Below are 25,699 nucleotides of genomic sequence, written 5' to 3'. Positions count from 1 at the left end.
CCTATCTAATAAAAGGCAAAAATACCGAAAAAAAAATCTCTAAAGTCTCTCTCTCATACATGTGTATTGCAAATAGTTCTCACATAACCATTATTTTGTAAAGTATTGTATTCTAATCTAAAGCTTGTTTTCATGTATTTTGTGCCCAATAAGGGAAACAGCGAGAACTGCTGAAGGCAATTTAACATTCACACAGTCACCTGACTCACTGGATAGTGTAACCAGGTAGAAATTATATGTATATTATATTATATACATATAATTATATATATTTATGTTTAAACTTCACCAAATCCTGATTAACAGTAAAGGGCATCTGTTCTGTGTACATTAAGTTCTGTTTTGCAGCCCATTTAAGCTGTAGTGTTAATACCTGTACTGTCTCTTTAAGAAGTCGCGGTGTCTATGACGTCCATGCAGCGCCACTATCAGTCCGCGCTTTGCTCACTGAGAGAAGGTGTGGTTCATGTTTTCTGCTCATAGTTTAGCACGTTTCACCCTTGTTACAATGAAAACTTCACAGTATGGAATTAATAGTGTTAGTAAAGAGACTGTGAACATGCAGCAGCTGTGTCGTTCGAATATAAACTTTGTAAATGCATTTTCAGAAGTTTTACTGTAGACATAAGCTTCCAAGTGCTACAGGGTCTTTTGTGTGTTTATGTACTAACAGGCCATTGCTGACCCATGTGTGTGGAAGAGACTGCATGTTACTGAACGTTTTGTTTTATGATTTGTACAGGTATGTGAATTCTGTTGTTCATTAATTACATAAGAACTGATGCTGGTTGTATTTGATATGTTGAAAACCCATATGCAATGAATTGCATGAAGATTTTGTGAATTTTATTTCATTGATTTTCATACCATTTTTAAGAAAAAGCATTTTTACTGTTAAAAACATAATTTTACATTTGTCATGTACTGCAGTAAATGCATGATTTAAAAAGTCAGTCCGCGCTTTGCTCACTGAGAGAAGGCCATTGCTGACCCATGTGTGTGGAAGAGGCTGCATGTTACAGAACGTTTTGTTTTATGATTTGTACAGTCCATATTAAAGGAACAGCCAGCAGCCCTTGTGGTTCGGGTCCTTCCTTCAGTCAGCATCACCACAGAACACAACACAGATAATACAGAAGTTAACGGGCGTGCATCCAGCCAGATTCAAGACTGTTACAGGGCCAGACACACCCGTTACAATAGCAACATTGGTATTGGTGAGTCAGATTAATTGTAAAATAAAAATAGATTAAATAATAGTAAGCATTTCATTACGATGTTCTTCTTGGCTGGAATAATAGTATTTAAAGTATTAAATAAGTAAGTAAAGTATTTCATATTTTTTGTTTAATCTGTTTCTCTAGGATTTAACTGGATATTGAGCAACACCACAAATATCTAAGTATGTTTTTATATTTCATCATTAGTCACTCTGTGATGTTAAGAGGATGTGGATCTAGTGCTTTTTATACTGCATAGATTTAAAAAAACCATAAAATGCATTTAAAATACTATACAACCATAAGTGGGTCTTCCTTGAATACTCAATTACAAACACATTCATTGTCTCTTTCGTCCTTACTGAATATAGCACTGAAAAAAAAACACTAAATACATGAACCCAACTGTACATTAGACAGCACAGAAGGAAATACTACATTGCTTGAAGAAGTTGCCATTGACATTTTACAGAAGATGTACTTTAACTCTGAGTTCTAAAATTATTGCTTTTTGTTGTTGTTTTTTATCCCATTGCATCTAGATCTGTACTCTGTCATTACAGTACTAACCTGAATACAAGCTTATTCAAAAAAAAAAAAAGTTTAATTGCAGGCTTGACATGAACTGGAGATGCAAATTGTGTTCTACATCCCTGAATACCTGCAGCATAGCCATTATTCAAGAGTCAGCCCCCTGCCGTGCTTCTACAGCAGATGTATTAAAACTTTTCAGTCATTTATTGCAATAAAAACTCATTTGTCACATTATCATAATGACACAAGCAGAGTATGTGCAACGGAGAGAGTTCAGACTTGGTGATAGAGTTCTATCAGCGGAAAGTGTGAGTGATTAAGTCAAAGCAGCTGGTGAATGTGTTGGTGAGGGAAATGCTCAGTGTGAGAGCACAGAGGCATTTGATCTTTCTGAGGCAGATAGTGTGACACTGACAGTTTAAAACTGAACCTGGCATCATTATTCCTAAAGATGCAAACTATCCTTCACACGTCTGACATAGCATTTCAAGAAATAGTGGATCATCTGATTTTTTCTCTGTCCCAACCTCTTCTGAAAAGCACTATAAGAGAAATCCTACAGAGTCATGATGTCACTGTTAGTGAAACAACTTTGGATGAAGTAGTAAGTGCTGTTATGGACAGCAACATTCTTGTCAGAGCCACAGAAAAAGGCGAAGCATTATCTTTAACCAAGAGAAGAAGAGTATTTTTTTGAGAAAAGTGTACCCTGTGGTAATTCCAGTACAGTATGAACTAGAGCCTGGACACACAGCAGTGCACATTCCCATTCTTGAGATGATCCAGAAACTTTTCAGACATACTGACATTCTGGACAAGATTAAAGACACAAAGATGACACAAAAAGGTCATGTATTTGAGCCACCAAGATGTTTCTATTTTAAAGAGAATGAGTTCAGGTCTTACTACTACTACTACTACTACTACTACTACTACTACTACTACTAATAATAATAATAATCATAATCATAATCATAATCATATATTGGATTTATATAGTGCCTTTCTTGATCTTAATGTTGCTTTACAAACAAAGTAAAAAGTAAAAAAGAAGGGGATGGCCGCTAGGAATAGGCAGAAAAGAAGAAATGGGTTTTGAGGTGGGACTGAAAGACGGGGAGGGACTCAGAGTCACAGATCTCTTGGGGGAGGGAGTTTCAGAGCCTGGGAGCAGCCCTGGAGAAGGCTCTGTCCCCAAAAGTGCAGGGGATAGATTTATGGGTGGAGAGGAGATTTGCGGAGGCGGATCTGAGGGGCCGTGAGGATTGGTAAGGGGAAAGGAGGTCAGTGAGGTAAGGGGGTGCCAGAAGGTGAAGGGCTTTGAAGGTAAGGACCAGGATCTCGAAGGTAATCTGGTGGGAGACAGAGAGACAGTGAAGGTATTTTAAGACCGGGGTGAAGTGGTGCCAAGATTCGGTGCATGTGAGGAGTTGGGAAGCTTCGTTCTGGACTAGTTGGAGTCTAATGATGGAGGTGGACCTGATGCCATAAAGGAGTGTGTTGCAGTCGTCCTCAGATGGGCTAGAGCTGCCACTTATTTTGTCCGCTGATGACCTTGAAATAGCAAATCCACATGGCACATCATGGAAAATCCACAAACTCAGTTGCGTGTACTGGGTTCTTGCTGATCTACCCAGTAAATACAGATCAGATTTGCATGTGATTCAGCTAGCAGCATCATGTAAAGTGCCTGACATTGAGATGTTTGGCTATGAAAGAGCTCTTCAGCCCTTTGTTACAAGACCTCCATACTCTTGAGCGAGTTGGCATTTTCACTGAGTCCACTGGTAAGGCAGCTCGTGGCACAGTCATGTTTGTGGTTTCTGAAAACCTTGCAGCCTACACATTAGCAGGCTTTGCAAGGGTTTCGGAGCACAATTTATTTGCAGATTCTGCACAGCTACCCGAGAAACAGTTCAGCCTCATGATGTCAAGAGTGGAGAACTACAACTAAAGCCAGACATGACAAAGACGTGCATGCTGTAATGCATGGGGATAGCCAGGGTCATCATGGTGTTAAAGAAGGGTGTGTGCTTAGTTGGACACACTCTTCTTCTTAAACATTTTCACAGTCACTGGTCTCCCACCTCATGTTCTCCATGATCTTTTTGGGGGCACTGTGCCAGTAGGACTGGCTCTATGTATTGGTGAGATGATCTGTTACAAATACTTTACCCTTGAGTATTTAAACAGCAAACTTGGGTCAATCCCATACCAGCACGCAGACAAAGTTGACAGACCTCAGCCTAGTCCTAAGACCTTTGCTGCAAAGAACACCATTGACGGCAACAGCCATGAAAATGTTACATTGCTTAGACTGCTCCCTTTGATGATTGGTCATATGGTTCCTGAGGGAGACAGAGCATGGACTGTGCTGATGGATTTAAATGTTTAATGTGCAGTTTTTACAGATTGGGACATCTCTATAATGAATTTGAAATTTCACTATTTCATTATCTTGTTATAGCTATGATGACATTGCCATCTTATTTGAATTGCCATTCGTTGTTTGCGCTGCTTCACTGTTTTTCTCTCAGGGTTTCAAAGCCATTTACAAACATACTTTTCAATTAATTTTCTTAGGTCACACTCAAGAAATAATACAAGACAGAGAATCCCGACTGGTATTTTACACAAGTCAGATTTGCTTCATTAAATAGACTCTTAAACATCTGTGACAAACCTAAGGCTGGATGTCTCTAGCCTGCTGTAAAAAAAGTGATGGTTGCTGAAAGCAGTCCTATCATATCTCTCAACTGTTTTTTCTTGGGTCAACCAAAATGAAGACCTCTACAAGAGCCAAGAAGCCTGTCCTGACAAGCATCAGTGTTAAAAATAAAACGTTATGATAAGAGACTGTATGCACTGATTGATAGTTTCATGGGGAACCTCATCCGTCAAGCCCCTTGAGGGTTTTCTGGGTTTACCCTGCATGTTTCCTTTTATAGATATGTGTAACATTGTGTCTTTTTTATATAAAAAATAATAAAAATCAAAATAGATTAAAAAACTGTCTATCCTTTTTAGGAAGTAAAATATGACTATAGTGGTGTAAACATTAGTTTTTGAAAAGTAAACCAACGTAATTCTGACTTCCTGCATTTTAATTGAAGGTTTGGATCTTTCTATATGCTATTTAAATACAATGCTCAAATGGTTCATTTACCCATGAGCCTTGAGTTTGACATCTCTGCTTTAAAGGGTAATTTTGATGTTGTTCAACCCTATTTTTTCCATAAGTCTAAGTGACTTATCTGGACAACAGTGTTTGAAACTGGTCCAGAGAGAGCACTGCACCCAAAAACGCCATCGCGAAACTCACCAGACTCCATATAAATAACAGTCATTTTATCGTGTTTAGAGACAGCATGTTTTTCACATCTAACTGGTGAATTAAGGGTTCATTTCAACCAAACCAGAGTTGGTGATTGTTGCAGCAGTGGAAAGACAAACCAGGACAGTTTTTTTGTCTTTGAATTAAGTGTGTTCTACTGTGATAAAGTTAGTGTTTATTTAAATGAAGATAAATGAAGTGGTGGGTTTGGCATTAGTGATTTTGGGGCTTTTTCTGATTAAACAAAAAAAGATATTACTCTTTAACAAAAGGTCTGTCTCTGTAGGGAGCATTTCCATAATGTTATCAGATATTTAGTATAACAATCAGAGCCTGTCAGTGACAAACACAAACACTTAACATAAATTGATGATGCACAAATGCCCCAACTGGTTACACTGAGGCCTGTTTTTATTGCAGCTTTCTCTCTAAATACTGGACCAGTCTTAAAAAGTGTTGTTCCCAGTAGTCACTTAGATGCAATACAAGTTATGACAATAGGGTTCATAATAGGGATATCTGATGAAAAATACTGATGTTACCCTTTAATAAATTTCATGTTATTGCTTTGTGTCTTAACCACCTGGATACAAACGGTAATCAAACTTGTGATTGACTCTTAGAAGACTCCAGAAAACTTGATCAAACTTGCATCTGGTTACACGATTTTAAGCGTTAGAAGTCAACACATATCAGCATTTTTCTCTGTATTTGCAGTCTCGTTTTGTTTTCTCAGCTACATTTACAGGTAGAAAGCTGCATGTTTCCAAGATTCAAATCGAGGAATGTGTTTTTGTTTTATGTGTGTGTGAGCACATGCATGTTTATGTACTCTGTGGGGTGTTGGAATAGGTGTGACAGTCACCTGGTGTCCTCCCAGGGGTCAACAGCTGCACCAAGGTGTTGGTATTTGACAGCTGGACCATTTTCGAGAAAGAATGTGGAGGTTTATTATGGATGAGAGTGGTGTGCGTGTTTTAGGGGTTACTCATAAAACCATCCATCAGTTAGATATACAGTAGATATACACAAGATATGAAAAAAATAGATGTTCTATATTCAAAATCTGTATTCACCTTATGAAACCTGGGGTGACATCACTTTTCTTATCCTTTCAGAAACATTTCACATGTATTTAAACCTTTGAACCCCAGGGAAATTGGTGTGATTTCTTTCAAAAACACGGGGAAAAGACAATGAGCAAACTTGATAAGAAATGTTCCACAAATTGCAAGAAATTAGTACATTATTTATTTATTTATTTATTTTAAAGCTAGGGGAAAAAATCTAGGGAAAATGTCAAGGGAAAAAGAAAAAGCTAGGGGAAAAAAACATTTCTAATGATCATAATTACATATTTAAAATTATTTTACTGAATTATTATTTTTAAAAACGTTTTTCCAGGCCCTGTTTGCCCTTTTAACACTCCTTTTCTTTCTTTCTTTTGTATTAATTTTCAGGTAATTTTCTTATTCAGTTTTTTACTAATTTCTTGCTAATCTTTGGGTCATTCCTTCTTTGTTCATTGCCTTCTTCACATGTTTTGTAAGAAATCAAGCCAGTTTACTCAAGTTTCAAATGGATAAATAAAGGCTGAATAACAGTTAATAATAAAATAAAATATCATGTCCTTTGGATACGACCCCATGATTGTTCCCTCATGTTGGATTTCTTGCTAACTCTGCAAATGTTCCTTGTGGGAACAATACGTCACCAGTAACTTCCTCTGCAAACTGATGTGATTTCATTCAGATGAAATGTAATTTATGCTTTTACTGTTAAAGGAATCAACTTTAAATAAATCACATGACCTTGATAGTAGTAATGTGAATCATAAATTTACATCAAAAATGTACATAAGCAATAAAAGAAGGGCCATCTGCAAATAATGGTATGACCAAATGGGCAAAATGAAGAATATTAGGTCCTATGAATTGAGACAGCACTATTTAAAAAGTGACAAAAAGCAAATATGCAGTAAGTTAGACTTTAATATTCTTTTTCCAGTCTGTGTGCAACATGTGGCATCACATGGACTCTGAAATGGGGTTTGTGTTGTACTTGTGTGTGCTTGCTGCCCTCTAATGGCTCATTGTGAACAAGACGACTCCTCACATGTCCAATATAAACTTTCAACAACACATTTATTTCACTCGAGTTCAGAACGGTTCACACAGTGATCAACAAACAAAAAAAGCTCCACCGTCATCCACTTTGGCCCTTGACAAATTCTCTTGTGCGCTGTGGGGTTATGCAGAGTTTAGTTTAGCGGCACCAACTTAACAATGACAGTGCTCACTATTTTTTCTCACAGAGGGAATAGAGAAGTTCGATCTGCTCGGCGTACTCGAATCCCGGCCTGCGTGGAGAAAACACAACAGTCAGACATTAATAAAGAGATTTTGTCCAATATAAGACCATAACAGTTGTCTCACCGTCCAGGAGTCTCCAGTATCAGAGGGATGTTGTCCAGTCTGGGCTCGTTGACGATGTCTCGGAAAGCAGAGACTCCGATGTGACCTTTGCCGATGTCTTCATGGCGATCGAGGTTGCAGCCAAGTTTACCTGCAAATACGAAAAACAAAACAAAAAATTCAAACTTCAGACAATTCAATAAACTCATCTATTTGATCATTTTTGTGATAATGTCCTGTGAAAGCCCTGCTGCACCTTTAGAGTCATTGAGATGGACGGCTTTCAGGTATCCGAGCCCCACTTCCTGATCAAACTCATCCAGCGTGGCCTTCACTCCTCCCTCTGCAGCCACGTCGTATCCTACCCAGAAACAACACTTTCAGAACTTTTCCACATTATTTTACCGCATTTTCATGACTTTAAGTAGTCTAAAATATCAACATATCCATGTTGGCAGTCTATAGAGCGGCCTTTTTGTTGTCTACATGCTTTTTTTCCTTTAGCACAACAGACTAGAGTCGCTTCACCCTTGAAGCCAACATTTAGTTTGGACAAGCTTGATTATCAATAAGTTTTGATGTTGATGTTTTCTGATGATTCTGAGGGATAAAAAAGATGAACCTCGGGCTTCACTCACCTGCTGCAAAGGCGTGGCAGGTATCCAGACACACTCCGACTCTGGTCTGGTCTCTCACTTTGTCTATGATGCTCTTCAGCTCGGAGAACTTTCCGCCCACCGTGCTGCCCTGACCGCTCATGTTCTCCAACACTGACCACACAGGGAGGCAGGCGTAAGACAAAAAAACGGTCTGACACAGCAATTTAACTCCAGCGTCTCCTTAAACAACCTGACACACATCCGAGCCGTCGCTCACATCTGAAGCCCGGCCTGAGGGCAGCTGTGCGTCAGTGTTTCTGCAGGTATTTCTACTGCAGCGTGTTCCCGTCACACCGGCGGCATTTGGGTTATTTCCAATCAAAGCACTGTGGTCGTTATCATGAATCACAAGTGACGCAACGCTGGTGTCAAGCCGGCAGTCAGTTCCTCAAAGTTACGGACACAGAAGTCAGTCTGAGTTCAAATGCTTGACTCATTTTTTTGTCCACTGACTCGTGGTAATAAAATTTCAATCCTCCTAAATCCTCCTAATTGGGGTCATGAATATATGTGGGTACAGTTTTATTTAAAAAATTAGCCCACCAATTAAGATTTGAGGGACACGTATTTTAATTTCTGGGGTTTGATGACTACTGAATCAGTGACATCTTTTAAAATCACTTCTCAAAACCCACTTTTACAGACTTGCTTTTGTGTGATGTCACCTTTATTTGTTTATTTATTAATTCATTTTCCTCCTTTCATTCATTTTGCTACTCTTAATCTATTTATGCAGTCCTCTGATGACCTGTTCTCACCATCTTTTCATACTGTAAATGTATGTGCTTGTTATCTGTTTTTATCTTCTTATCTTTGTTTTATCCCTACATTTATTCTTGTATTTTCTAAAAATGTATTCATTTAATACTTTAATTTGTTTTGCTTTATTTTTGTTAACCTTTTGTATACACATTTATTCTTGACTTTTATAGACCTTTCTCTGTTTGGCATTTTTATTAATGTTCTTTTTATTATTCTGTTTTTAAAGTCGCCATATAAATGAAGTTATTATTATATCACCGAGTTCTCTCGCTACACTGAGATACACTGTCATGTCATTTCATGTTCGCTCTCAGATCAGCAGGACTCATGTTAAGTCAGTGCAGACGTAAAGCCAGGATTTCCTGCACGGAGCCTCCTGTACCTGTAACTACAGCGGGTGTCTGCTGGTGAGCGTGGTTAATGGCTCCTGCTATCTTCTCCACACACTGCTCAGTGGTGATGGAGCCCAGGGAGGAGCCGGGGTGGAAGTTGTAGAGGGTGAGGCCCAGGAGGCTGCAGCGGCTGAGCTCATCCACGAGCAGGGCCTGGCTCTTCTCAAACACATCTGCGTGCGACACAAACCAGAGGAGACACGGCTGAAAAGAGGAAATAACTCAGGCAAGAAGCGAAGGACAGAATCTGCCATTAGCGTCTGACCAACCCTCTTTAGGAGATCCACAGTTCATCAGGTAAGACCCATGAGGCAGGATGTGAGCCGGGTCGTACTCCTGTATGCAACATTGCTCCCGAAATTTGCCTGCAGCTGCGTGATCCAGTGCAGGCCTCTTCCAGGAGCGCTGGGAGCCCAGAAACAAGGCAAAACTGCTGCCCCCCATCTCTGTGCAGGACCCCACTGCTTTCCAGATCCCTCCTGAGGACATATAGAAGAGGAAATGTGAGAGCATGTGTTTCCAACTCTATCAAGGGACTGGTCTTTATTTATCAGAGGAGGGGGGTAGCTGGGGTATGTTTTTTTTACCTTCCCCGAATCTACAAATGTTTTTCCTTATGCCTGCCTGTGTGTCTTGGGGAGATCGCATCACTCTCCTTCCACCATAAATTAGTTGTTAGATTTTAAAGACTGACCCCTCAGTGTTTGAAGTTATAAATTGAAGACAAAATCCCAGAGTTGGGAAAAAAAGGCTCTGTTTTTCACGGTTGTTGTGAATACTGATTAGTTTGCGCAAACGGTTTATTTTTAACTTTGATTTTTTTCATATCTTCCAAACCATGTCGCAGGTTTGGAAGATATTTTTTCTTCAAAAATCCTCAAAGTAATCCCATATATCATTGCCAGAAACAGTGAAAATAGATTGGATTTTGGAGATTCTGATCATCTGAAAAAGAAAAGAAAAACACAAAACACAGTCCCTTAGACACAAAAATACCATAAGCCCCTCCCCAGTGCTTAAAAAAGGATTTGAAATACCTCCCCCTCTATGCACCGCCCCTCCCCTCTCATAAATAACGAACAGTCCCTTACACTTAAAGGAACTGAAGAATTAAAGAACTCTTGCCTTGAATGCCAACATGAGCTCCAATGTATTTCTTATTCCCACGGTCCTTCCTCTTAATGTCTCCTCTCTCCTCAGCCTCCTTCTCTTCAGCACCCTCTTCCTCCTCTTCTCCTCCCTCGGTTTTCCTCCTCTTCGCTCCTCTCTTTTTTGGACCCATGCTATCGAGAGAAAGTTGTGGTGATGAACATGCAAAACTGTGCAAAAGGCTGTTTAGGGATGATTTAAAATGTGCATTTTGGAGGCCTGTTAACCTCTGGTGCAGGAACAGTGGTGCAAAGTTTGACAGTCAAAAGTTTATGAAGGTCAAATGCGTCTTTTGTGCATCCCTCTCGTCAGCAGCAGCCACTCAGAGCGCCTCCACGCAGCTGCCACAGGCTGCCCATTGGAGACGCTTCATGCTGAGCAGCAAAATGGCCGCCCGTCAACCGACTGACTCCACAGCGCTTTGAAATTTAAATTCTTCTGCACATTAGGGTTTACACTATTACAACGTTAGTACTTATTTACAAATCAGTAGCGTGTGTTTTCATCAACTTACTTGACTGTCCGCTCAGGCGTCGCTGTTCTTGTAGCCTCGACGAATGCCTCAAAAAGCTAAAAAGAAAAAAATCGCACTGAAGCACTTTAGCTAAGCTAGCTAGCACGCTAGCTTTTCTTCATATGTGATTCCAGAGGTGAGTAAACTTGAGATAATGTGTCTCGGCACTCTGTCTTAATTTGTATGCATGCAAAATGACTGCAATGTATTTGTTAATGAAATGCCACTGCGTTTGCTGGCCGAGCTAACGTCGTTAGCCCGGCTACTTGTAGCTTCTGTCAGGAGATAACTTAGCTAACCCTCAATAGCATTAGCACTAACGACGCTGAAGTTAGTTTCCGAATTGTAGCTTCCGATTCAGCAGTTAAGGGGAGAGCTAAGGGAAATTTATGTTGCTGAGTGATTGAACCTCGGTTATTTGCACCTCTTACTGTTGTGAAAGCATGTTAATCAAATAATGTAAAGCCTCAACGCTGTATGAAGCCCATATTTGCAATTGGAAAATATTTATTTTATATGGGATGACTTTACAAAGGGAGCTGTTACTGCATTTTTTTGAACAAATAAACCATATTGATCTAAGTTTAGATCAAAATCTACTCAATGTAGACTCGTCAAATTAGGACTCGATTGTTACAGAGGGCCTACGGGGTTATTAAAAGACAGTTTCAGACATGTGAAACCCTTGTTCTATTTGTGAAATGCAAAAAGGGGAGATTCAACCTGCAAATCAAAAACCACTATTCACTGACAGGTTCAATTATTACATTATCCTAGAGAGGGTAAATATATTCAGTTCCAGCTTTGTGAAACCTTTATTCTGTTTGTTAAATGTGCAAAAAGGGAATATTTATCTTTTTTTCCACGTGTAGATCATACTGAACAGCGTTTCTCTTAAAAATCACTGCATATCGAGGGGTCAAGATTATCCCATAGAAGATATTTTACAAAAGATTATTACAAAAAATCAAATTTCTCAAAGCTTTATTACATTGTGAAAATGCAAAAAAAGGGAGACTTCACTGCTGTTTTTTTTTTTAACATGTAGACCATATTAATCAAATGTCACTGTACTCTCAAATCATGACTAGATAATCCCAAAGAGGCGAAATGCCGTTTTTTTAATGCATTTTCACAAGTAGAATGACAGTATTTGAAACAGTTGTTAGCCTCTCTGCGATAATCTAGTCCAGATTTGACCAGTTAAAGTTTAGTGACTTTTGATTTGGACCTGGTCCACTGTGGTCTACGTGTTCAAAACGCAGTGTATCTCTTTTTTTAGCATTTTCACAAATAGGATAAAAGTTTCACAAATGTGAAAGTGAATTTCAGACAGCGTCGAGACTTTACCTGGGATGTCTAACATGCTTCCACAACAATGGAAGATGCAAAAAAACGAGGATCGGTCGTTAAGCAATGCAACTTTCCCTTAACTCTGCCCTTAACTGCTGAATCGGAAGCCACGAATCGTAAGCTAGCTTCTTGACGATCTGGTGGTTGTGCATTAGCAGATTTGTAGCTAATAGCTCGGTGTATTTGCTGTTAAGGACCGTCGTGTGCGCAGAATAGACTAGTTGCCTAACATTAACTTACACTGGGAGATAGCTCGTTGATTAAACTTGTTAATGCTTGCGTTGTTGTGTGTCTGCGTGTTTTTCGAGTATGGGCACTCCTTAATGTTAGCCGTCGACGGACTATCTTACCAGCAGCTGCCGCTAAACTTGTCGCCTGTGTAAACTTCAGGGATGATCGGCTATTAACCTTAACGCTAACCCGGTTATGCATGGGTCGAGTTAAGCGACTGTAATCACCTGTCTGCGATTTTCGTTCACCATTTTTAGCGCAAGAAAGCTCAAATCTTCTAATGCTAATGGTAGCTCGCTAAATGCGGATGATCTTGTGTTACATTGACAGTAAGGTAACATTAGCTGATGTAGTTTATGTCAGAGCTGAATGCAGATTTGACAGCCGGTAATAACATCATATTGAGGTCTGGGTGTGTGATCCTGCAGGCCTGAGGTCAGAAATGCTTCAAGGAGGATGTCAGGTTGGTGTCTGTGAATCAGCTGGATGTGTTGTGGCACTAAGCAAAAACGAAACCAAGTAAAACAGACACCGTCAGGGCGTAGCACTTCAGTAAGTTCATGCATTTAAACCATCTAAGATATTAAGATTTACATCATGGTTATGTGAGCTTGGCTATCCTGTGGGGCATTGGTTATTGTCATAATGTATTGGTGGATTAAGTGGGTGGTTCCTCTGCTACATTACAGTTGAGTGACAACAATTTAAAAGCCTATTATACTGTTAAAGCTAAGTTCAGTTAACAGTTAATGTCTTAACCTGTTTGACCATCGTATCTCCATTAATAAAGGGATACTTTGTTGATTTCCAACCAGCTTTGTATCATGATAATGTGGCTAGTATGTGTAAATGTACCGTGGTAAACTTTCCTTCATTTAATCAGTGTCTAGATTGTCCTGCTCCCCTCCAAGCGAAATGCCGCCATCGGACACAAAAGCCTCTTTTTACGCAGAGATAGCACAATAGAGCCGCCCATGTCCCTTTTTTATATCACCTTTTTATTTTTACACAGATAATAACAACAGCGGCATCAAGCCGCTTCAGTGTATGATTTAAGACAGCATGCTGGCATCGCAGATGCAAAAGAGATGTGATGGGCATGGCGTTTAACACAACAGCGTTGGCTTTTAGTGTGATATATATAGCATATGCGTTGGCAGCACTTTATAAACAATTTGTCATTAACAATCATTTAGGGCCTTGTTATATGGCGCGTGATCTCGTCCTCTGCTCTAAGGTTAAGGAGCTCCTGGACCTCACTGTTTTCTCCATTTGTGGACATTTTCGCTGGCTGGTCTTCTTCTTTGAGTTGGCTTCCAAAATGTGCGTTTTAAATCTCCTGCAGTGGGTCGCACACGTAACATGCCATCAAAATGTCACACTTGTGCCATCTTGCTAGTTGTCTCTTTTACACACACATTGTTTCGGTGCTGTTGTTACCTCCAATGCTGTCTTAAAGGCGAGACATCTCTAGGTAGTGCTGATCAAATATAAATTAAGATTCTGTTACTGCGTGGTCTATTTCTCTGCTCAGATGTTTTCAGAAACATGTTTTAGCTTACCGTTTAAGTGTAATGCGAGATTGCTTGTTACCAGTTGGCTGCCATTGTATCAGACAAGTTTGTTTCAAGTCACCTGCCAGCAGGAGCAGTTATTTGTCCAGTGCAGCGCAGTGCATTGTGGTTGTTGTATATTCCCTTCCTCTTAAGAAAAAGTCAATGTCTCAGTTTTTTCTAGTCATGTAGCATCAATTTCAAAAGTATTTGTGGCTTTCTGTGGCAGAGACAGACCAGTTATATGAAAATATCATTTTTCCAGTGGGGAAATGCTTCTTTAATGGTTTTCTTTGGGGAAAAAATCTCATATAAATATATTTTTTGCAACAAAAGCTAACCACTAAAATATCTCTACAGTTTATCTGCATGTATCTATATTGCAGTATCTGATCAAAATTATTTTGTTAGTTGGATTTGTCCACATCATGGACAGCCTGCTATATATGTTCTTATATTGGGTGTTCTGATGACAATGTGTTGTTTGGTGTTCTTGTATTGCATGCATTTCTTGTCTCACAGCTGTTAAAGAGCCTAATCCGAAAGATATGCACACACTTCATCCTAGAAACAATTTAAGCACAAGCAGACCCTCTGTTGGTCACTTGTTGTTGCTTCCAAAGCCACTTGCAGACTCAGTCAGACTATATGGTTAAATCAGGCACCTTGTAAACTGTCTAAATTAGTTGAACCCACCAGTGTGATCAGCTTACATTATTCTGCATGTGCATGATCGGGATAATTACTGTTTGTTGCCCACATGGCCAGCAGTATTCTTGGCTATAGCACCTGATGGCCACTGATTCCTCCAATCGAGCATGCAGTCCATTGTCGCTTTCACACATGGATGGAAGCTCACGTGGCCACGAGCCTACATCCACAGTTCAACTGTTATGTTTCTTTTTTTCCCTTGACTCATGCTGCAGTCATTGCTAACTATAGGTCAGTGTATTGTGAGCACTGATTAACTTTATAGTTAAAAGCCACTGGCTATACAAAAAACACTCAGTGATTTTAAAATGGTGACATTGACACATTTTGTAATACCTGTTTTTTTCCCTCTAGAAGAAAGGAGTATCGGGACAGGAGCAGTAGTTCATGGAAGACAAGAAAAGGAAAAAAGACGACAAAAGGAAAAGGGAAGCCTCTCAGAAGGTGAGCATGTTCAAAATGACTTGCAGGCTCCTCCATGGGATTTGGACATCATTGAACAAATACTGCAGTGCCATGTTCAACAGCAGTTTGAGAACAATGTTATTTTATGTTCAGAGTGTATTGATGGCCTTACAGTTGATGACGAGTTGGGGCTGTGCAATTTTTGGATTGAGTTACAGTTCAGAACAAATACTTGCGACAAGACGAAACTGCAGAGAAATGTTGCAGCTGTGTGAGCTGGCTGGTCTGAGCTCGACTCAAGCCGGCTGATGGCGTCACCGGCGACTGAGCTTGTCAAGTTGCCAGCGGCTGGTTTTAGAACGTATGGCGCGTCATCTGTCTCAGCAGGTGCTCATAGTGCTCATGGTGAGGTTTGCTGGCTAAGTCAACATGACCACAGCTAAAACTTTCAAATGCAGCGTCATTCTCAGACAACAGTCCACCACCCCCATCTAGCCCTCTGTCTGCGTCCCTTACAGTTTGGCGATTTTTGACGGTGGGTTGCTGCTGCTGCTCGCAGTCTCACCATTACCATCCTCAGTCTTACGCTCAGGCCACACCGCATGCAGATGGCTGCATGTGACAGCTACCTTGCTGAACTGCTGCACCTTGCACTTGCAGTGTTGTTACTGCGGCGCTGCTACAAAGCTGCCTGCTACTGTACCTGCTGTTTTTCCACAATTAAAATCCGGTACTCAACTAATTTATGGAGTCGTGCAGCCATTGCATTGTCAACAACGCAGCTATTTAAATATTTCACAATAAATGCCTTGTGTTAAAAACTGAGGGATTCTGTTGACAGAAACATTGTCAGAAGGGCCTCTATTTTAAAACAGAAATAGGAAAGGTTGAGGAAGTTAGTATGACCATCGAAAGACAGTTTTCACTGTCTGTTTTTGCTGAAATATGTGCGTGTCACATGGTAAAAATCAGCGAGACATCTCCAGATGTGGAGTGCCAGAGCTGTTCATGCAGGCAGTGTGGCTGCTTTAATTTGTTATCACAGGGATAGAAAGAAAAAAACAGCGAGACGCTCATGTGCTGCTTTTGGAGGTAGTGTGACCTGGGGTTTATTTTAAGAAGCTACAAGTTATATTCAACTACGAAATAAGCCTGAGATGCTGGAAATCAGAATGGAAGTACAGAGAGTTGTTGCTGTGGAGATGATACACTGTCTCGTCTGGTCACATGGGTGTACATGGGCAGGGTTTTTAGAACATTGCAGACAGGCACATTGCAAGTAGTTGCAAGTTTGAACTTGCAAATTTTGGGGGGGGGGGCAGAGTGATGGCAATTCAGAATGAAGCTTTGTCTTTTGGGGACTTTCAATGATAATTTCTCTTAAAAAAAACATTGTATTAAGCACAAATCTGAAAGGTTTCATTGACCCTGGAAGAGTTTTAAGTTGCACCGTGAAAGAAAGTATAATCTGAAAGTATGAAATGGAACAAATGGAAATAGACCAAATTCTGACGGTGAACATTAGAGTTTGGATTACGTCTGTCAGTATTACAAGAACACCATTTAAAACAAGTCTCAACAGCACTGTGATGTATTTATCATCCTGGCACTCCTAGACTCAGATAAGATGTTTTTCTACCGCAATTACAGATTTGTTCCTATGAACCCTTGTGTCTGTCTCTTGTCTTATATCATGTTCACGCTGGATACAAAAGCACTCTGATATGTCAGTTCTCGTGCAGCCACCTGTCAGAAGACGCCTGGCCGTTCACACCAGATTCTGCTCCTCTGCTATTTTCAAATCACATGTACAGCCCTGCCTCTGTTTGCGTGTGTGTCTCTGCTTGTCTTGTATGTGGAACCATGGGGGCATATTTAATCATTTATCCTAATTTGAGCATACATGATTAGGGCTGGGGCCACGCATCAACGTAATCGACATAATTGATTACGTGAATACGTCAATTCACGTAACATGCGTCGACGCGTCACACCATTTCACACAGCGTACGTCATGAGAGCGTGAGCAGCGCCGAGCGTGTTGTTTTTTGTTTCGGCGCTCATGTTATCAAGTTAGAGCGTGCACACGGCTCGCCTGAGCAGCGCTTGTCAGGCGCGCCTGAGCTGCGTGTCAGCTGCAGCACAGAGAAACGGTGGCTTGCTGTTTTTTTTAGGCGAGACGCTCGTGTTTGTTGACTTATACCCCTTTATATTGCAGTTTAAAGTCTCTGTGAGGAAATGTAAAGGTGTTTGTTTTACCTCAATTTCTTTGCTTCCCTTTCAAAACAAAAGCTATCTGACTGTGTCTCTGGACAGAATGCCACCAGTTGCAGATACAATGCATTTTATTTTGAAACATTTGCAGGATGGGGTTGTCAGCTGTGCAGGAGCTTGTATAACTTCATAAATAAGTGGAATATGTGCTTATAAATACGAATATACAGCACTCATATCTGCAGGCAGCAGTATTCCTTAAGGCCCAGTTAAGGCTGGACTATTCTGATGTAGAAAGAATGTACTAGTTCTAATTATTTATGTTTGAGAAAAGTTAGTGTTATTCAAACTGCACTAATTTTAATGTAAGATGTTTTGTTTGACTGCTAGATTTGAGGTTCGTTACTGTAACAAATTGTGAAATACTGTGAATTTTACTTTGATTTATTTATTTTGCTGTTGGATTGCTAAATGTAGATTGCACTACATTCCTTTTACTTGAGTGGAACAAGCTCTTGCATTAATTTTATTTTGGAGAGACTTTATACCAGACTGTAAAACACAGATTACCAGTTAAGACTGGGCTATTTATTGTTGGAGAATAATAGCCTGCAGCGTATGACAAGTTTTAAAATGTTATTTTTGGTAAATTTGTTATATTAATCAAGTAATAAAAAAAATAAATAAATCAATTTAAAAAATAATATTTAAATCAATAAAAAAATAATTGATAAAAAAAATAATCGTTAGGTGCTGCCCTATACATGATAAATCCTCGAAGTCATTCCTAATAGATTATCAGTATGTTTTTTTATTCAGATTGCCTGGCAGAATAAAATAGACTAGGTACTGAAACTATCGCTGCGTATTGAGAGGTGTTCGCAGAGCTCTGGGCTGCGACATACTACTTGTAAATAAGTTAACAGGGGTGTCGATTGGAAGCGGGCAGCGCTTAATGGAAAGTCAGCACGCTTTTTAGTGCTTCTGCATCAAGAGTGAACCCGCCGTTATACATTGTAACTTATCTTAGTTGTTTGACATTTGAACGAGTGAAATGTATCATGTTTATCTGTGTCATATTCATCTGTTTCGATGAATGATTTAGTGACTAATGTTTTTTTTGTTTTTTTGTTTTTTTTTAGGTCACAGAACAAAAAAACAAAGGTAAGCAGCACAGTGGTGTTTGTGTGTTTTAATATTTAGCCTACTGTAGAGTGTTCATCTATCTGTCTTCTGATATTTGATCTTACATTTTCAGTTTTATTATGTTTATTATCCACATAGATTGGGACAGTATATAAATTCTGGTTATTCTTGAATTTCACATTACTGGCATCCCCATTACAAATCAGATTAATTGCAACACAAGATTTACAGACAAAAAAACTTTTTCTCCACAAATACATCATTCTAATGTTATTAGCGCAAGCCTATGACATTGTACATTGCGTACATTAACCTAGTGGCTTGCAGACTGTCTTCGACTCATATAAAACCAGAATAAATCACACAAAGGACATAAAATACTATTGTGTGGGGGCTTTACTGTCTTCACTGTTAATTGATTCTTATTTGTGAAATAAAATCTTTGTTTACACTAAATGGTTTTCAGTTTACAAAAAGAAACCTTTCAATGTTCAGTTACATTTCTAGAGAGGTGGACTTCAGGCTACAGCATAGGGTATGCATGTTTGTGGAGGCTACACCGTAGATACAGTGTTGCTTCGACACAAAAGTATGAATCCCACTTTATAAAAACATCTGACTCCAATGTATTTGCATCAGGGAATTCTTTGTAGCATCCTCTCTTTCCTTAATTTCTTCATACTAATATATGGTTAGTACTTACGATTACAGAAAATTGTGTACACTGTTCCCTCTTAAATGATACTTAATTTAATTCACTGCGTTTCTTTCCCTGTATTACCTTTCCCTCAGTGCCAGACTTGACCAAGCCGGCGTCTGTCCAATCTCCTGCCACTCAGAGCAGCTCTGCCTCCCCCAGCCCTGGACCCACCCCCTCTGCCTCCCCATCCCCAGCCACCTTGGGCCCTGGCAGTGCTGCCACCCCGTCACAGGGCGGCAACAATGCCAAGCGCCTGGCGGTGGCCAACGGACAGCCCACCTCCACCACCATTTCTTCCTCCACCGCTGGCGGCTCCGGCGCTGCCGGAAACGGCAGTGCAAGTAGTGGAGGCGGAGCCCAGGCGCCTCAGCAGCAACCACGCAACATGCCGAGAGAAGTGCCGCCGCGATTCCGCTGCCAGCAGGACCATAAAGTGCTACTGAAGAGGGGTCAGCCGCCACTGTCCTCCATGCTGCTGGGAGGGGGAGGAGGAGGGGATGGCCCCAATGCAAACATGGCTGCTGTCTCAGGTAAGTGTCACTAATGCTGAAAGTCACGTTTCGAATCGAGCCACAGGGTTCCCACAGTCCTTAAAAAGTCTGAAAGGACATTGAATTCATAAATCTAAAAGACGAGCGTTAATAAGTATCAAAAAGTCTGAAATCAGTCTTTGAACAGTCTTAAAAATGGGAAACATGGGAAGTACCATTTTAATTTAATATATAAATTTAATTGTTTTTTGTTTTGACATTACATTTAGAGCTGAAACTGAAGATCATTGATGCAAGTTGACTGCATCCAATCTTTGCAAATTGTTTCGATTCAGGTGCTGGTGCTGTTAAGTAGCAATTGAAGCTAATTATTTTATCTAATGTAAGCAATGAAAATGTTATTTTTTTCTAAAAAGCAAACCAATTAATTGTTCACTTAAGAGACCTGACTTATTTTCTCTTTTATGTATTTATTTCTTACCTCATTGATTGATATATCTATTCATAGCTTCATGCTTGATTAGTTCATAGCTGTAGCCCTAGTTGCATTGTTAAATCTCAAAAGAATTGGTAACATGAATTAAAAAACATATATATTATCCAAATGCCTCTTGCATTAACATCACAAAGATCAGGACTGCTGAACCAATAACACTCATATTTTGTGTTTGGTCAGGATGCTCAGAGCAGAGGATCTTCTTGCTGCAAGCTAGTTGTCACTTCCTTGGACAATATGGGGAAGTGCACATTAAGATTTGCGGCACGACTGAACTCGGCACAAATTTGGTTACTGTAAAATTGGTCTTACATCTGATTCCGAGTGGCATTAACAACATCCTAAAATAGTCTTAAACCTAACTTACCTTAAGCTGTAGGAACCTTGAGACTGAGTTATTTTATGAAAAGTGTACAATAAAGGTTTTAGGCTAGCAAACCAAGACTGTCCATTATTTTCGAATGCCGGGTGATTCATAGGTGCTCAGAGAGGCAATGGATTGGTCAAATCTTGTAAATAATCGGCACCTGGCTGTTTAGCTTAACTTGAAAACACTCACACTAGCTACAGGCGTTAGCACGAGTGTTAAGCCGTAGTTTGGCAGTAAACAAGCTGCATTGTGCGTCTGACTGTGGATGTTTGAGAGAAATTGCACAATTCTCTTGAAACCGATGGTTGTTGAGAAAACAATTTCAACCTTAAAAAAATGAGTGCTTGAAAAAGTACTTAAGTCTTTGACGCTTTTTGATTGAGGCTCCCTGTCTGTATGAACCCTACATTTAGAATCGATCAGTTCTGTTCAAAGATTATTTAGATAATTTCCTTTTGACCCTTAAAGTCTCTCTTTGCTTTTTTTAGATTCTGGTGCAGCTGCCTCCTCATTGGCCCTCACCTCATCATCAGTTGCTGCTTCTACTACTACTTCTAATTATGCAAATTCCATGTGGGGGTCGAGCTCAGGCAGCCAGGCCTCCTCTCAGGGCAGGGAGAAGGTGATCGTCGATGGCAACGACCTGGAGGAGTGGCCTAGCATCGCTGGCAGTGATGGGGGAGGAGCTTCGTTCACCGCGACTGGAGGGGGCGGCAGCAACAACGGAATGCCTGTGAACAGCATCAGTGCCTCTGGCAACCAATCCTCACCCACTTCCTCGTTCTCTTTGCCCAATGAATGTATGCAGTCGTCAAACGGCGTGGCGTGGGGGATGGCTGCCTCCCAGGGTCATCTTGGAGGAGGGAATACAGTAGCTGCAGCTGGGCCTCTGCTACAACAGCCCTCCTCACTTTCCAAAGCCTCCGCTGCTCCAGGGAGCCACGACGCCAGTGGCCCCATCGACGGCAGCAGCGGGATTCCAGGTGCCAACTTCAATCCAAATGCCAACCCTTCGGCCTGGCCTGCCCTGGTGCAGCAGGATGGCCCCGTCGCGGGGGAAGGAGGTCCGTCTTCCTTCCATCACCAGGGCCCCGGAGGGTCTTTGTCTGCCAACAACTCTGCTTCCCTGGGGCTGGGAGGCGGGGCGGTTTTATCTGTGAATCAATCAAGCACCCATCAGCGGCAACTTCACCAAATGCAATCCAGAGACAGAGAGATGGGAGGGGGGAAGTGGGACAGCGAATCAGCGGGACCAAAAATTGCAGGGGGAGAAGTGATCGGTGGAGGAATGGACCGTGGGGTGGGAGGAGGTGAGATGAGCGTGGGAGACCACAGCCTTGCCTCCTCGTGGAGAGGCCAGTCTTCTTTCCCTGCAGCTAACTCCAAAACAGGAGCTTCAAGGACTGATGGATGGGAGGGAGGAGGAGGTGGCACAGGGGGATTCGGCGCTGCTGAAGGGGATAATGGGACCTCGGGTTGGGGGTATCCGAGTTCCACCAGTGCGGTTAATGCGTGGGGCGGTTCTGGAACTGGGGGGAACAGTAGTCAAACCTCCGGGGTATCTCAGGGAGGGTGGGGGTCATCAGGAGGAGTTGGGGAGAGAGGTGGTGATTGGGGTGGGAGCTGCACTGGTATTGGTGGAGCTAATCCAGGAGGTGAGGGGGTGGGCGGAGCCTGCAGCAGCAACAGCAGCAGTAGTGGGGGCAGCACAGCTGGCAACCCCCCCGCCACTTCCTCCTCTTCATCAACAGCCACCACTTTGACCAGAGCTTGGGACAATCAGAAGGGAGAGAGTGAAACGGGGGAGTGGGGTGGGGGAGTAGACGGACAGGGAGCACAGGGAGGATCTTCCTCCAGTGGTGGAAATTCCAGAAACAGCAGTCACAGTCGTCCTCGTCGCCCTTCACCTAATGCTGAAGTTGCCTTACAGAACCTGCTCAGCCGGTCTGACCTGGACCCGCGGGTCCTGTCCAACACAGGCTGGGGCCAAACACAGATCCGACAAAACACGTCCTGGGACTTGGAAGAACATGGAGGACAGAGTAAATCGTCATCAGCTACATCGAAACACCCATCTTCTCAGTATGCTGGTGGCCCCAGGACTCTAGTCACTGATCCTATGGGTCCAGGGGTCAATCCGCCCCTGGTTCCCTCTGCTGGGTCCTCCGCAGAGGGCTGGGAGAGCAGCAGCAACAGTAGCAGTAGTGGGGCTTCTCTGCCCGGGAGAGCCCCACCACCTTCAGGCCCCAACATGAGGAATCTTGGCGTCTCACAATCTGGGCCAGTGACCACAACGGGACCTGGTATGGTGTCAGGGGTAATGCCAGGACACAGCCAGCAGGGGAAGGCTACAGGCTGGGGTGGAGGAGGGATGGGGGCTGGGGATGTCCAGCAGGGGAAGGGTTGGGGGACTGAGGAGTGGAGAGAAAGAGGAAACGGAGGAGGATGGGGTGATCTTGGACAACAGGATGATCCAGTGAGTGGAGGCTGGGGTGGAAATCAGGAGGAGAAAGGGACAGGAGCGTGGAAAGAGATGGGAGGAAACGGAGGAGGAGGAAGTGGGTGGGGATCGGGGCAGAAGGTCGGGGCAGGTAGGGACTGGGGAGAGCAACAGTCCAAATCAAATAGCGGAGGAGGGGGATGGGAGGATGAGAGGAAGAATGGAGGAGGAAACTCAGGTGGGGATTCAAGTGCGGGTGGTTGGGGGAGCTGGGACGATGGCGCTCCCCGCAGAACCTGGGGAGCAGGGGGCACAGGGGGAGGAGGAAGCGGAGGAGGAGGGGTGGGTGTTGTCGGGGGCATGGGGTCCAAACCCCATCAAAGTTGGAGCGGAGGAAACAAAATGCACCAGATGCCAAACAGCCAGTCGGGCTCCATCACAGGCCCGCAGGCACAACTGCAACAGCAACAATCACAGCCCCGCAATCAGCATCCACAGCGACAGCAAGCGTTGGACCAAGGGGCTATGCAAGGGGGCGGGGGGAGGAAACCCATCTCTCAAGCCCAGAATCAGAACCAAAGCTCAGGCTGGACCTCGGGGCCCATCCCTGGTGGCTCCGGAGGATGTGGAAGCGGATCTGAACCAAGTGGCTGGGAAGAACCCTCGCCACAGTCTATAAGCAGGAAGAACGAGATAGACGACGGGACATCAGCATGGGGAGACCCAACACATTACAACTACAAGCCGGTCAACCTGTGGGATAAAAACTGCGCCCCTGCTGGGCAGCAGCAGCCTCAGGCCCAGGCTCAGCCGCAGCAGCAACCGCAGCAGCAGCCGCCTCCGATACAGCAGCAGCCTAGCAGGCAGGCTGCAGGGCTCGGAGGTAACAGAGACTTCAACACTGGCCATGGACCTGGAAAATCTTCAGCTATTAGTAAGACACTACAAACTCAGGCTACATCCACATTATTCCATACTAAATTTAAGATCCATTAATAATGCTACATTTCAGCCTGGCAGCTTCACTAATGGGCATTTTAGCAGCAGGAAAACTGAGAGGTTTTTAATACTGTCCCCGTTTTATTTGGAAAACTCCAGTGCTTTGTTTTACTGTGGACTGGCAGAAATACAGGGGTTTAGAAACGCGGACACCCCTGCTTTCTGATTGGGCATTTCCTTCTCTGATTGGTCACGCCCAATACATAGGACCATTTTCTTGAAGAAAACATGCTTCATTAGCCTGTGCATATCTATGAACCTCGATTACCTGGCGTTATTTTGACATGGATAACAAATTACAACCGTTGCTGACTTTGTTTTCTCTGCTAGCAGCTGTTTTGCAGTTAAATTTTGCATTTTTTATTACGCCACTACTGCACTAGGCAAGCTAAAAATGTTCATATGGATAGTTATCATCTTTGCTTTAAGGCTCAGTCTTAAATTTGAAACAGAGTGGATGTAGCAAAATATAGTGCTTTAGAAAACGTCATAATGAAAAAAAACAGGCTTTAATTTTTGCTTTGCGTGAATTAAGCATGTTTTTAAATTCTTGTTAAAGATAGAGAAGATTGTGCTAAAACTATCATCAGGTAAATGAATCACAAGGATTAAGTAAAACCAAGCCCTTTCTCCACAGAGATGGCGCTGTAGAACCCCTACAAAGTCCCTTTTTTTTTACACATCCTTAACAAACAACAGCCATATCATGTCGCTCCAGTGTGTGATTTTAAACAGCATGCTGGCATCGCAAATGCGAAAGAGGCGAGACAGGTGTGACATGTAACACAACACCATCGGCTTATAGTATGACATATATGTGTCAGCAGCTTTTTATAAACAATAATAATGACATAACATGTCAATAACAATCATTTAGTGTTCCTGTTAGTGGCTGATCTCATCCTCTGCTCAGAGGGTAAGGAGCTCCTGGCAACATTGTTTTCACTATTTGTGGATGTTTGCGGCTGCTGTTCTACTTCTTTGATTTCGCCCCCTAGCTGCTACCAGCTGCTTGGCAAATCTCGTGCGGCAGGTCACATGCATAGCACGTCATCAAGATGTCATGTAAAAGGGACCTCTGCTGCTGGCTCAAAGGCGAGACGGCTTTGTCCCCTCATTCTGCAATTGCATGTTTTAGACAGCGGCGAGGCGGCATAACAGGCACGATATTCCTACCTTGAACAGGCAGACTAAAAGCAGCTACTAACATTGAATATGGAGATTACCGTAGCATTGCAATAGAGCACAAGGCATAGAACTGCAGTTGGTCGTGGTAATTTAATCAATCACTCGCACAGTGTAAAGGAAAAGCAAGTAATCATTTGTAGACAGTAAAATCTTCTGACAACAGTACACAAACAAATTTAATTTACAGAATACGTGTGTTTGCACTTGCAGGCTTTGTGCAAGTTTGTTTCTGAGTCAGCTGTGGTTTTCATCTTCTACCACAGAAAAGTTAACAACTCCAAAATGTACAACTACAGCTGCTGTGTTTTAGGAGAAATGTTGATTAAGTGTTTACAGATTAGCGTGGAAGTTGAGCATATCCGAATGACAACTGAGTCATGAGAGACAAGTCGTTTTTAAGCCAGCCACCTGCTTGCTATCTCTG

General features: G+C 42.1%; 2 protein-coding genes across 6 annotated transcripts in view; one reads left to right on the top strand and one right to left on the bottom strand.

The window, feature by feature from the left end:
* Positions 1–7,213: 7,213 nt before the first annotated feature.
* LOC121958450 (uncharacterized) lies at positions 7,214–12,590 on the bottom strand. The gene is made up of 9 exons (XM_042507378.2): positions 12,572–12,590; positions 10,979–11,034; positions 10,441–10,598; positions 9,585–9,794; positions 9,306–9,488; positions 8,141–8,272; positions 7,759–7,863; positions 7,524–7,653; positions 7,214–7,447 (listed from the first exon to the last, which is right to left on the bottom strand). Exons 3-9 carry the CDS (start codon positions 10,595–10,597, stop codon positions 7,387–7,389), a joined length of 978 nt encoding a protein of 325 aa, XP_042363312.2. The 5' UTR covers position 10,598; positions 10,979–11,034; positions 12,572–12,590; the 3' UTR covers positions 7,214–7,386.
* tnrc6ba (trinucleotide repeat containing adaptor 6Ba) overlaps positions 10,682–25,699 on the top strand; it is a 32,995-nt gene continuing 17,977 nt past the window's right edge. For 3 of the 5 annotated variants that reach the window (XM_088070504.1, XM_088070503.1, XM_042507373.2), the window contains exons 1-5: positions 10,683–11,114; positions 15,181–15,270; positions 18,588–18,609; positions 19,384–19,821; positions 21,137–24,022. In XM_088070504.1, the coding sequence (XP_087926630.1) occupies positions 15,214–15,270; positions 18,588–18,609; positions 19,384–19,821; positions 21,137–24,022 (3,403 nt within the window). In that variant the 5' untranslated portion in view covers positions 10,683–11,114; positions 15,181–15,213. Of the gene's footprint in view, positions 11,115–15,180; positions 15,271–18,587; positions 18,610–19,383; positions 19,822–21,136; positions 24,023–25,699 lie in introns of all 5 variants that reach the window. The other 2 variants (XM_088070502.1, XM_088070501.1) reach the window with 2 other exon arrangements.

This window comes from Plectropomus leopardus, chromosome 19, assembly GCF_026936395.1.
Source record: "Plectropomus leopardus strain MGB_pleo_1.0 chromosome 19, ASM2693639v1, whole genome shotgun sequence".
NCBI lineage: Eukaryota > Metazoa > Chordata > Actinopteri > Perciformes > Serranidae > Plectropomus > Plectropomus leopardus.
The sequence above is the reverse complement of the archived record's forward strand: the minus strand, read 5'-3'. Positions and strand labels throughout refer to the sequence as shown.